General features: G+C 44.7%; 1 protein-coding gene across 2 annotated transcripts in view; it reads right to left on the reverse strand.

The window, feature by feature from the left end:
• DDX31 (DEAD-box helicase 31) overlaps nucleotides 1–12,786 on the reverse strand; it is an 84,265-nt gene that overhangs the window by 33,732 nt on the left and 37,747 nt on the right. For both annotated transcript variants that reach the window (XM_006136813.4, XM_006136812.4), the window contains exons 17-18: nucleotides 10,383–10,522; nucleotides 678–759 (exon numbers count right to left, since the gene is read on the reverse strand). In XM_006136813.4, coding sequence (XP_006136875.2) covers nucleotides 678–759; nucleotides 10,383–10,522 — 222 coding nt within the window. The remainder of the gene's footprint in view (nucleotides 1–677; nucleotides 760–10,382; nucleotides 10,523–12,786) is intronic.

Consider the following 12,786-nt stretch of genomic DNA (forward strand, 5'->3'; position numbering starts at 1 on the left):
GAGCCATTTGTAGGAAACTGGAAAACAGTGGACAAGTTGAAGACTGTTGGCTGGTGGAAGGGAATGAGCAAATTGGCAAAATAATGAGCGAGTTGAAAAAAAACCCTGGATACGTCTATCTAAGTTAAGGGCTCTTAAACTGCAGTACTCTCCAATTTGCACCAATGACTGAGAAATCCATCGCAAGTGTCTACATTCTGTGAATTAGCAAGTAAGGGCTGAGCCAAAGTGGGTGTCACTGGAAAGACTCCCATCGGAGGCAAAGATGAGAATTTCAAAAGCATGGAGAATGGATCACAAATTAAACTTTATTTACTTGGAGGATTGTTGGATAGCTTGAAATCAGATACACCATTTCAGAATTGGCTAGCTAATGGACTGCAGTAGGTTTGTAAAAGAGAGCAACGCAGTTTCTTGGCCATAAAAGCCCTCACCATAGCACTGTCTGCTGTGACATTTTTGCTGAGAATTGCAGACACACATTTTGGGGCAAAAATGTCAAGGATCATAGATTAGGCAACTGTGGAAAAGCAAAATTCAACTGTCATTTTGCATTGCCCAGATCATGGATTTCCTAACACCTTTGCTTGAAAAAAGAGCACCAAGGAAAAGCTTATTCATCAAACCCAGTTAGGAAATTAAAATGTAAGCAATTCCAAATGAGAACATTTGCTCACCTTGTTTCCCCATTGGCGACCCTTGAAACGATCATCTTTCAGTAGGCTTGATAGAATATCCTCCATCTTCATTTCACAGACGCTGATGTGCCAGGAAAAGAAACAAAAAATGGTAATTTCGCCTCTTTTCCAAAGATAACGCACAGCTCTCTCTAACAGTGGACTCTCTTCCTCACCCATGGATCAGACGTAAAGAGTGATCCCCAAAAGCCCACAGAATGGTAAAGCAGGACTGAAGAGACCAAAGCCTGGGAATCTAGACTTGAACATGATGCCTGATACATTTTCATAGAGCTTCTCACTAGAGATGTTAGCGAGTAGTCGACTGGTGTATCGACTACTTGCTTCCCCCTGTTGCTGCCTCTATGAGAGGCTGCAACAGGAGGAAGGAAACAGGAGCTGGTGCTGGGGAGAGCTGGCTTAAAAGCTGGTTCCCCCCCAGCACTGTCTCCATGGTGCCACCCTGCCCCTATTAGAGGCAGTGAAGGGGTGGGGGATAGAGGAGGTTGCTGCGAAGCAGCCTCTGTCCCTGGGGGTCCCAGCGGGGAGTTGGGCCCCCCACACAGACAGGGGCTGCTGTCGTCAAGCAGCCCCTGTTCACAGCAGCCCCTCTCCATGGCCAGCCTTGGCGCCGGAGCAGCCTCTGTTCACGGCAGACAGGGCTGGCCAGGGACAGGGGCTGCTGCCGGAACAGCCCCTCCCCATGGCCAACTCTGGCTAACATGAATAGAGGCTGCTCCAGCAGCAGCCCACAGTAGCCCCTGTTCATGGTAGACAGGGCAGTCTGCCGCCAACAAGTACTGCTAGACTCAGGACTGAGCAGTTCCAGCTCACGCTGGCCCGGGATGTTGTGCCTCTGCAATTTAAATGTATTAAGAGCCCGGCGGCTCTGCAGAGTGGTCCTTATTGACTAATTGTGTAGTCAATTCAAACTGTATCGACTACATGATTAGCCAGATAACTGCAATTTAACTTCCTTAGTTCTCACTCCCAACAAGTCTCATTTCAGCCACAATTTACAACATAGCCATTACTGACACAGACCCTGGGAGCTGTCTGAAGACCTGGAGTGAAATCTTTGTCCTATTGAAGTCAAAGTGAATGTTTTACATTGATTTCAATAGGGCTATGATTTCACCCATAATCTTGCTCGGATTAAACTGAAGGGCAAAACTATCACACACTTTTCAATGGGGCGGGATCCTGATTCTAACAAAACGGTAGCCAAGTGCTGGAAGTGAAGAACACTGTAGTCTACTGGGGTGTGTCTAGACTACATGCCTCCTTCGACGGAGGCATGTAGATTAGCCAGATCGGAAGAGGGAAATGAAGCCGCGATTAAAATAATCGCGGCTTCATTTAAATTTAAATGGCTGCCCCGATCTGCCGATCAGCTGTTTGTCGGCAGATCGGGGCAGTCTGGACGCGATGCGCCGACAAAGAAGCCTTTCTTCATCGGCACAGGTAAACCTGGTTTCACGAGGCTTACCTGTGCCGATGAAGAAAGGCTTCTTTGTCGGCGCATCGCGTCCAGACTGCCCCGATCTGCCGACAAACAGCTGATCGGCAGATCGGGGCAGCCATTTAAATTTAAATGAAGCCGCGATTATTTTAATCGCGGCTTCATTTCCCTCTTCCGATCTGGCTAATCTACATGCCTCCGTCGAAGGAGGCATGTAGTCTAGACACACCCCTGGAAGATTACTGGCTCTCAACTATCATAAAGTCTTCAATAATTAGTACTTCCAATTGTAAGGTTTAACTGAAAATAATTAATTTAGGTCTAGAGAAAAGAAGCAGGGTAAGTGGGAAATATTAGTTTATTATAGAAAAAGTGCCAGATACAGTTTTCATATGGTTCCTACCCTCAGCAATTTGAAATGATCAGTTTTACACTAATAATTAATAAGACCATGAACCTCTAACGCACCCAGACGATCTCAAAGGACTTTAATAAACATTAAGGTGACCTGCAGAAGAAAAAGTGAGTTTGTGCACTTGTGTGTGCATATATAGTAGAGAAAGAAATTCATAGATTCAAGGTCAGAAGGGACTGTTATGATTATCTAGTCTGACCTCCTGTATAATACAGGCCACGGACCTTCCCCAACATAATTCCGAAGGAGTATCATTTGGAAAAACATCCAATCTTGATTTAAAACTGGATTAAAAAAGTTCAGTGATAGAGAATCCACCAATACCCTTGGTAAATTGTTCTAATGGTTAATTACTCTCACCATTAAAAATGTATGTTTTATTTCCCGTCTGAAATTGACTAGTTTCAACTTTCAGCCTCTGGATCGTGTTGCATCTTTTTTGGCTAGATTGAAGAGCCCATAATGAAATGTAGATACTTATAGACTATAATTAAGCCCACGTAGATACTTATAGACTATAATTAAGTCACCCCTTAACCTTCTCTTTGAGTTGTTCACTGTAAGGCATGTTTTCTAAATGTCTAATGCTTCCATCATTCTCATGGCTTTTTTCTGAACCCTTTCCAATTCATCAACATCCTCCTTGAACTGTGGACAGCAGAATTGGATGCAGTATTCCAGCAACAGTCTCATTTGGCCGTAAAATAACCTCTCTTCTCCTGTTCAATTCCTCTGTTTATATATCCCAGAATTGCATCAGCTCTCTTGGCCAGAGTCAGGCTGGGAGCTCATGTTCAGTGATTATTCACTTCAACCCCCCCCAGATCTTTTTCGGAATCACTGCTTCCCAGAACTGAGTCCTCCATTTAAGGCCAGACTTGACAAAGTCCTGGCTGGGATGATTTAGTTGGGGTTGGTTCTGCTTTAAGTAGGGGGTTAGACTAGAGGACCTCCTGAAATCTCTTCTAACCTTTATTTTCTGATTCCATAAGTATGGCCAATGCTCTTTGTTTCTAGATGTATGCATTTACATGTAGCTGTATTCCAATGCATATTATCTGCTTGCATCCAGTGCTCTACATCAGTGGCTTGTCCTGTTCATTATTTACCATTCTCCCAATATTTGTGTCATCTGCAAACTTTAACAGTGATGATTTTATGTTTTCTTCCAAGTCAATAATAAAATATTAAATAGCCTCGGGTCAAGAACCCAACCCCTGCAAGACCCCACTGTAGACACACCTGTTTGATGGATATTCTCAATTCACAATTACATTTGGAAAGATACACACACAGGATCTAATTTCTTTTTGCTTGTTTTCATTAGGCCTTGTCTATCCTTGTTTGAGTGGTGGACTCCTCAGAAGACTAGAGAACTTGAGGTGGACCATTCTCAGCCCTCATAGGCAGAGTGTGTTTGACTTTCCAGTAGGAAAGGTTCTCTTCCACATATGAACCCTGCAAAATTAATAGGGTGGAAAAATGAATGCTGAAGAACAGGTAGTTTAAATTTAAGCATTCACAGGTCATATCTTGGGCCAATTTTAGTCAATAGTTTTCCCAGTGGTTCAATAGGAATATTTGGCTGTATAAGCAGTACTGTGTTAAGTATTCAGTCAAAATTCTGTGAAAATTTGGGACAAAAATACACTTATTTTCTGGGACACGATGCAATTGCTCCTCCACTTTTATTTCTACTGTAGCCAACTTTGTGCTTACGTCAAAGTATAGAAGGGGCCCTTTAAAAAAATCACAACATTTTAAATGTAACAAACAGAATTTTTTGGCCAAGTGCTTTTGCTTCATGCTGCCATGTGGAAGACTCTGGGTCAACTCACAGACCCATCATATCATTCCCCAGCTCGACAAGGCATGGAGTACATCCAAGTCTCCACTGGGACACACAAAGCTTACTTCCAGGCAGACAAGCCAACCTGGATACAATTGACACAGAGCTACTATTACATGGGTGCATAACTGGCTGGAAAACTGTTCCCAGGGAGTAGTTCACAATCAAGCTGGAAGGGCGCATCAGATGGAAACCCACAGGGATCAGTTCTGAGTCCAGTTCTGTTCAACATCTCATCAATGATTTAGATAATGGCATAGAGAGAACACTTATTAAGTTTGCAGATGGTACCAAGCTGGGAGGGGTTGCAAGTGCGTTGGAGGTTAGAGTTAAAATTCAAAATGATCTGGGCAAACTGGAGACATGGTCTGAAGCAAATAGGATTAAATTCAATAAGGACAAACGCAAAATACTCAACTTAGGGAGGAACAAGCAGCATCACACGTACAAAATGGGAAATTACTATCTAGAAAGGAGTACCGCAGAAAGGGATCTAGGGACCATAGTGGATCACGAGATAAATGAGTCAACAGTGTCATGCTGTCGTAAAAAACCCAAACATCATTCTGGGCTGTATTAGCAGGTGTGTTGTAAGCAAGACACAAGAAGTCATTCTTCTGCTCTTCTCCATGCTAATGAGGCCTCAACTGGAATACTGTGTCTGGTTCTGGGCATCACATTTCAGGAAATATGTGGACAAAATGGAGAAAGTCCAGAGAAGAGCAACAAAAATGATTTAAAGGCCTAAAAAAAATATGATCTACACGACCACACCGTTCCTGCTGTTTCAGTCCTACCCAGTGAAAGGAACTGAGGTGAACACAATTTCTTGCAACTGACCTTCTCAGCAACATCAAGATCATGACATGTGTGACGGGGCGTTGGGGTTTCCCCCAACCCTGCACCTCCGTAGCAGCCAGAACAGACTCCACCAGCCAGGAGAATAGAGGGGGTTTATTGCTTCTCCAGGATACAGCACAGCACAGATGTGATGTGGTTACAGGAGTAAGGGCCAAGATGCCTCAGACCCCTTGGGTTAAGGGATCCATCGCCCCCTCAACCCTCAGCTTAGTCTGTTCCCTTCATGTTTCCCAGCCAGAAACTGCCTCGCTCCCAGATCTTGCCCCCCAGCCAGGTGTTTGTCTCTGACTCCCTTCCTTTGTCTCTCCCCCTGGGAAGAGCTTTGCTAACAGCTTAGGTTGGGAATAGGTGTCTGGGCCAATACACATGTGGGGGAGTCAGTGGGAATCTCACATCACAGCGCAGGGGAACCCCGGGTTACAGAGCAGACAGCACCCCCATTACGTCACAACATGCCCAAGAAGGAGCTAGTCCCAGAAAGTTATGATTCAAACCAAAGAGTTGTGATAGAAATGTAGCCGTGTTAGTCTGGGGTAGCTGAAGCAAAATGCAGGACAATGTAGCACTTTAAAGACTAACAAGATGGTTTATTAGATGATGAGCTTTCGTGGGCCAGACCCACTTCCTCAGTCCAAAGAGTTGTGACTTATAGCTCTGCATGGCCAAGATCCAAGTCTATGTAGAATGCAGGCATCAGCCTGTATGCAGTGAGGAAATCGTTCACAGAGATGATTCCTTCGCAGAGAATGCAGAGGTAGAAAAAGGAAAGGGGAGGGGGGAATGGAAGGAAGGGAAATGGAGCATAAAAAGACAACTGAGGGGTTTTTTGTTTGTTTCCGAAAAGCATAACAGTAAATTAAAACATAAAGGGCAACCACTTAAGCAAGAAAAAGGCATTTCTCCTCCTACCCCCAAAGGTTGCCTTGACAAAGCTATGAATGAACATGTCAAAACCTTTGACACTGATTTGCCTGAGAGATGTCACCCCTTCTCTCTTCTGGCCTGGTGCCAGCTCACATCCTTATAGATATGCGAACTCAGTTCACAGCGGGGAGCATCATGCAAAGGGGGAAATGGGAGGGATAAATGGGGAGGTATGGGGGGGGAATGACTTGTGCCTTCACATGGATGCGCTTTCCTTCATAAATTAGTGAGGCAGCCATTAGGAAAGGAAGAAATTATCTGATGGCTGTCGAAGCAGGCGCTGCTAGATTACACTTGAAAGAACTAAAAGAGACATAAGCAAAACACACACACACACACACACACACACGGCTGTGGCAGACCATTTTGGTCAAACCTTATAAAAGGAGGGAAATTTATATGAAATGACAGAGCGAGAGCGCGAGTATTTATGGCTATGGAAGGAAAATTATGCAAAGCACAAAAACAAAGTTGCAAGGGAAACCATGCAGCATTCTTGAACCCACCAGACTGTTCTCAGCAAAGCCAAAATGAACGGTTTTGGCAAAGGCTAACCCTGCTCCGAGATTTTAGAAGCCAAAGGACTTCAGGTACAGGTGCAAAATAAATTGATCGTGAGTGATTTTCTATTTTAAAGGCAGTCATCCCTAATTCAGAAAGATTTTCATTCAGGAACAAGTTGCATCTGCTCTGATTATTTATAACTGTCAACATTCTGTACCTAAACCCAATACCCGCTGGGAGAGGAAAAAAACTCCTGGCCAGATCCTCAGCTGGCATAAATAGGTGTAGCTTTGTTAATTTACACTAAAACTCCATAGACCTGTGTTATGCTATGTCTTCCTAGAAACATTTCACACATTGATAAACCCATTAGGACTTTTAGTTAAAAGCCTATTTTAAGTTAAGCAAGCAACAAAATACAAACCCGATCAACTTAAGCAGGCTTCATAGAAAGATGCAAAGATGATCCAGGTAACAGGAACAAAAGTTTTCCGGGCTGTCCAGCGCATGCTGTCTTTTGCCCCCTACTCTAATTTAAATTGTCAGGATTTCACTAGCAGGCTCAGTTTATGAAGCGTGGTGGCAATTTGTATGGAAGGCTCTTGCTGCCATGAGTTTCCAGCTGCCTTTCTGAATCTACTCTGTAATTCATCAGCACTCTTCTCTGGCCTATTGCCCCCTCCCATTCACTGGCACTAGGATTTGGAAGAGAACAAGCTATACCACTACATATAAGCCAAACCACCCACCCATCCCAGTTAGACACACATTTTACCAATCAGATAGCTGTGGGTGCATTACACCCCACATTTCTAGAGGCCTGTAATACCGATGGACAGCAAGTTTTATTACAGGGATTCAACTGAAAAATAAGACAATATGCTCAATGTAATCTGGCTGTACTGATTTCAGAAGGGCTCAAATACACTCACATTTACACCTCCTCCTGTCAAACTGCGGAACACAACCTCTAAGGAAACCCAATGAGCAGCCTCCAGCTCAGCAACAGGTCTCCTTAACTGGTGAAACTGCTAGCAAGCTCAGATCATAGAATCATAGAATCATAGGACTGAAAGGGACCTCGAGAGGTCATCGAGTCCAGCCCCCCGCCCTCAAGGCAGGACCAAGCTCTGTCTACACCATCCCTGACAGATGTCTGTCTAACCTGTTCTTAAATATCTCCAGAGAGGGAGATTCCACCACCTCCCTTGGCAATTTATTCCAATATTTGACCACCCTGACAGTTAGGAATTTTTTCCTAATGTCCAATCTAAACCTCCCCTGCTGCACTTTAAGCCCATTACTCCTTGTCCTGTCCTCAGAAACCAAGAGGAACACATTTTCTCCTTCCTCCTTGTGACACCCTTTTAGATATTTGAAAACCGCTATCATGTCCCCCCTTAATCTTCTTTTTTCCAAACTAAACAAGCCCAGTTCATGAAGCCTGGCTTCATAGGTCATGTTCTCTAAACCTTTAATCATTCTTGTCGCTCTTCTCTGTACCCTTTCCAATTTCTCCACATCTTTCTTGAAATGTGGCGCCCAGAACTGGACACAGTACTCCAGCTGAGGCCTAACTAGTGCAGAGTAGAGCGGCAGAATGACTTCACGAGTTTTGCTTACAACACACCTGTTGATACAACAACACACCTGTTGTATGTAGCTGCTCCTTAAGGTTGTCAAAAATGCAACGGATGAAACTCTGCTAATCTTACTTTATATTTTAGAAATGTGCATCTGTCCGTCCGTAAGTCCATTTATTTAAGAACAGCTCCTAAACAGTCAGAGTTAGGACCACCAAATTTGGCATACAGCTTCCTCTTATTGTAACTTAAAGCAAGGTTAATGTTTGGTTATGACAGAATAATGAGATGGGTGAGGAATTTGACTCTCTCGCCTGAAATGGAAAGGGAGGGATCTGGCAGGAGGAACTGATATACTGCAGAATGACCACAGGGGGCAGCAAGGAGCCAGAGATGGGACTGGGACAGCTATAACCTCACTGGGCCAGCAGGGATGGAAAAAGCAATAACTATTTACTTTATATTTCAGAGAGTTTGTCTGTCTGTCCCCCAACCTGGAGACACACACCTCTCCCTCACCTGTGCCCACTGCAGCAATCACGGACAGGTGCTTTTCACCTGACCCAAAGCTGCTATGTTGAAAGAAGGCTGGGGCAGACCTTTCTCCCTGGGGCAGCTTGCACACTGAACCCCTCATCTGCAGCTCCACCCCAGTGCAATGATTTAAATGAAGAAAAACAAAACTTGTTTGAGTTAAAATGAAAGTAAAATAAAAACAGGCAGTTCCACCCTTTCCCCTTCAACCAACAAAAATTCAACTTTCCTGCTGGAGCTAAAACTTCACAGTAATGTGGGATTTCACCTTTAAAATGTTAGTGCTATTTGTTACATGGAAGGAAAAAAAAACCAAAACCCCTTGTCAGCTTAGCCCTCCAAGTCTTGCTGGTATCTGCTTAATAAATAGTTTCCTAGAATGATGGATGGCTCTTTGTTAGACCACTAAATGGCTCACAGCCTAGAATAAGCCAGTAGGTGTTGCCAATGTTAGCTTATTTAAAAAATTCCAAACCAAATTAGATTCTGAGCAGCTCCACTCCATATAGACACACACAAAATAAAAGATGGTTCATTTGTGTATTGTCATTTATGGGGTCCTTCAAAAGACACTGACAGGAGGAGCACAGGAAGGTGTGAATGTCTACATGCAAACCCTGGTTAGAAGTAGGGTATTTCCCTCCTAAATTGCGAGAAAGACTTTAGACTCACAGTAACTGCAGGATTGATGGCTGCTGGACCCAGAATTCGTATTTACACACAGAACAGGCACAGGCAGTGCAAACTTCCCCCATGTACCTCATGCTGGGTCACCTCTAAGGGTCAGGGGGCAGTTCAGTCTTCGTGACATTCACCCTTGGCTTTATTGAGAAGGGAGCCAAGAGAGGGACTAACAAGGTGGTGGGTTATGTGACATGGATGCTGGTCCACTAAAAACTAAGACCTCACATTCTGCAAACCATCGAGCTGCCGTCCCTATGTGGACTCTGGATCTTTATTAGCTCGTCTTGCTTTCCTCAGCCCAACTCTCCTGTTCTTTGACTAGCCAGAGCTGGGAAGCACTGTTGAACCTCCTTCCTGGGCTTTGCCAAAGCACCTCACTCTTACGCTGCACACGCATGTCATCCCAGGCCTGTACAGTTCTATCAGCCTCTCTTAAATTGGACTTGCAACAGCCTCTACTGTTCCAGTCCTGGGTCCACACATGCGGCACAGCTCTGCCAACCACCTCGCCACTGCGACATGCAACTCCCCAGTTCTGCCAGTTCTAGATCTCAGCATGAGCTCTGACAACATGGGCAAGTGTCCAGCAGCCATTTGAGATGCACACTTGACTTGTGACCTCCAATAGGCAAGGTCTGAACGGAGAGCTAGAGAGAGAACATTTGTGCACAACCGATCCCTTCGTTACCCCCTCCCCCTCACAGTACAGTTGTCATGCTGATGATTTTATAGGCTTTAGTTCTCCCTTTTTGCCATTCTGGGGCTAGTCCTGAAGAACCAGAATTAATAACTCTTATTAAAACCTGTACAAGCCACAGTCCCTCGGCAAGTGCCATGGAGGTTAATTAGCTGAGAGGAGCTGAAACTTTTGTTCAGGTTTCTGACTCACTTAATCTTGTGAGAAGCCAGCGAGTTGACATATTCTGCCTCCGAAGGAGTCAGGACGAGCAAGCTGTTCCCGTGACAGCCAATCCGAGCCGTCCTCCCAATTCGGTGGACGTATTCCGCAGGCGACGCTGGAGCATTATACTTCAAAAGGAAAACACAAGAGGGAAAAGCAGGAATTAACAGAACACGGCAGTGTTAATTATAAACGAGGCACCTCGCCTATTAACCTAGAAAGGAGCCGGGTGCCTTGCTTTCCTTAGAAAGGGGCTGTTTATAAAGAACCCATCGAATTCATCTCTGGAACCATCACTCAACTCAGCCTCATCAGCCATAGCAGGGTTTTGACATGAGAATGTGACACATTGGCCAAGTTTCAGATAATAGGACAGTTTCCCCATCTCAATGTCTCTCTTCGCTTTTTAAATTTTATTTCTACACAGGCTTGTCAGTAATCTGTTTGCCATTTTTTTTTAAAACAAGAATGCCCACACAGAGCAATAAGCTGCTTGCAGTACATTTGGGAGGAAAGCTGCCAGGAGAAAGGAGAAGGATTCCAATTCAAAGTCAGGCTAAAATTGCTCTGGTTTGTGTAAAGTGAACCAGTGCTGGTTACTTGGCCAAAAACAACCACAAGCAAAGTACAGGTGTAAAGCTCTTAGTTTGGGAGGAAGGTGATGGATACAGACCAAGTATCTTTCCATTTCTACCCATCAGATATGGTGAACATTTTGATTAAGCTTCCAGTAACAAACGAGTGTCTCTCATTAACTTCAAGAGGAATTAAAGGTGTTCAGCAATTAGCAGGATCAGATCCTATAAAGTGGGACATGTCCTCCCACCAACCTTCCTGGAAAACCAACACACACGCAGATACTGCTCAGAAGTAAGCCCTGTGCAGTTTACCTGGAAAAAAACCCAAGGACCAAAGCCCATTCTAGTGTTTATACCTGCTCCCTCTGGCAAAATTTCTACTGGCTAGAGGGGTGAGAAAGATGCTGTGAGTAATCTAATTGCTCCCTGCAGGTCAGTGCTCATGGACAAGGCTCGTCGGACAACTGAGCTTTCGCCTTCTGGAAAAGCACAAATCTCCCAGGGCTGGAGATGATCTGCACTGTGTTCAAGCACCAGCAACTATATCTTTGGATAAATTATATCAATACACTGGGCCTGCAGACTAATGATTTTGCCCCCATCCTCCTCTGCTCAGCTGTTTGCTGCAATATCAACCTTGTTTTCAGTGAAAATTAAAATCAGACTAGTCCCAGCAAAGGGCAAAATTCAAAGGTGTTGTGTTAGAGTAGAACAAATCAGGCTACTTACCCGTGACACTAAGGCCAGGTCTACACTAGCGGGCAATGTCAAACTAAAGTACACAACTCCAGCTATGTGAATAGTGTAGCTGGAGTCAATGTACCTTAGATTGAGTTACTGCACTGTCCCCACTAAGGGGGAGGGGAGAAAAAGAGGCAATCAACAGGAGAAAGTCTCTCGTTGACTCCCCTATTAGGCCAGGTCTACACTAAAGGAGAAGGTCAAATGAAGATACATAACTTCAGCCACGTTAATTATGTAGCTGAAGTCGATGTATCTTGATTCGAGTTTCCCCGCTGTCCTCACAGCGGGAGGCCGATGGAAGCCAACAGCTCCCCTTATTCCTCACAGGAGCAAGAGTATCAGCCACTGATGGGGGTGCCCTCTGAGTTCGATTTAGTGGGCCTTAAGTAGATCCCCTAAATCAAACTCTGGAAGATTGATCGTGGTAGTGTCGATCTTCCACTTAGTGAAGACATGGCCTTAATCTTCTTGACCTGATAAAGTACCGGAGTTGACAGGAACACAATTAGCGGTCAGTTAAGCGGGGACCTGCAGTGCCAATCTCCCAGAAAGCGCAGACAAGGCCTAAGGGTCCATCTACATTGCTGCTGGTAGGCAGCAGCACCATGGGCCAGATGTGTGTCTAAGATCTCTGACGGAATTATACTTGGGAAGCTAGCTTGAGCTGCTGCTGGAGCCATACGGCTATTTTTAACATGCTAGCTCAATCAAAATTAGGTGTGTGCACAAATAACAGCCCCCAGCTGCAACAGAAATGTACCCGCAGCATCCCCTTTTCAGTCCTTGAAATTACAGCCTGCCATTACTTAAAGGCTCGATCCTACTCCACTGGAAAAAAAGGGAAAATCTTACTGTGGAACAAGAGAGGAGCTGGTAATCCTCTGTCCCAGAAGGAAGCCTAGATCCCAACCCAGAGGACCACTGTACTTATGCAGAATCTGTAAGACTCATCCTAGCAGGGACTCCCAGCTTTCAGGTTTAGGACCAGTGTTCGCTGTAAACTGAGTGCTATAAGTCCAGCTGATTAGCAGAGCACCCCCAGCCAATAGCATGTGTTTCTATTGGTGGTG

The sequence above is a fragment of the Pelodiscus sinensis genome, chromosome 22, assembly GCF_049634645.1.
Source record: "Pelodiscus sinensis isolate JC-2024 chromosome 22, ASM4963464v1, whole genome shotgun sequence".
NCBI classification, from domain to species: Eukaryota; Metazoa; Chordata; order Testudines; family Trionychidae; genus Pelodiscus; species Pelodiscus sinensis.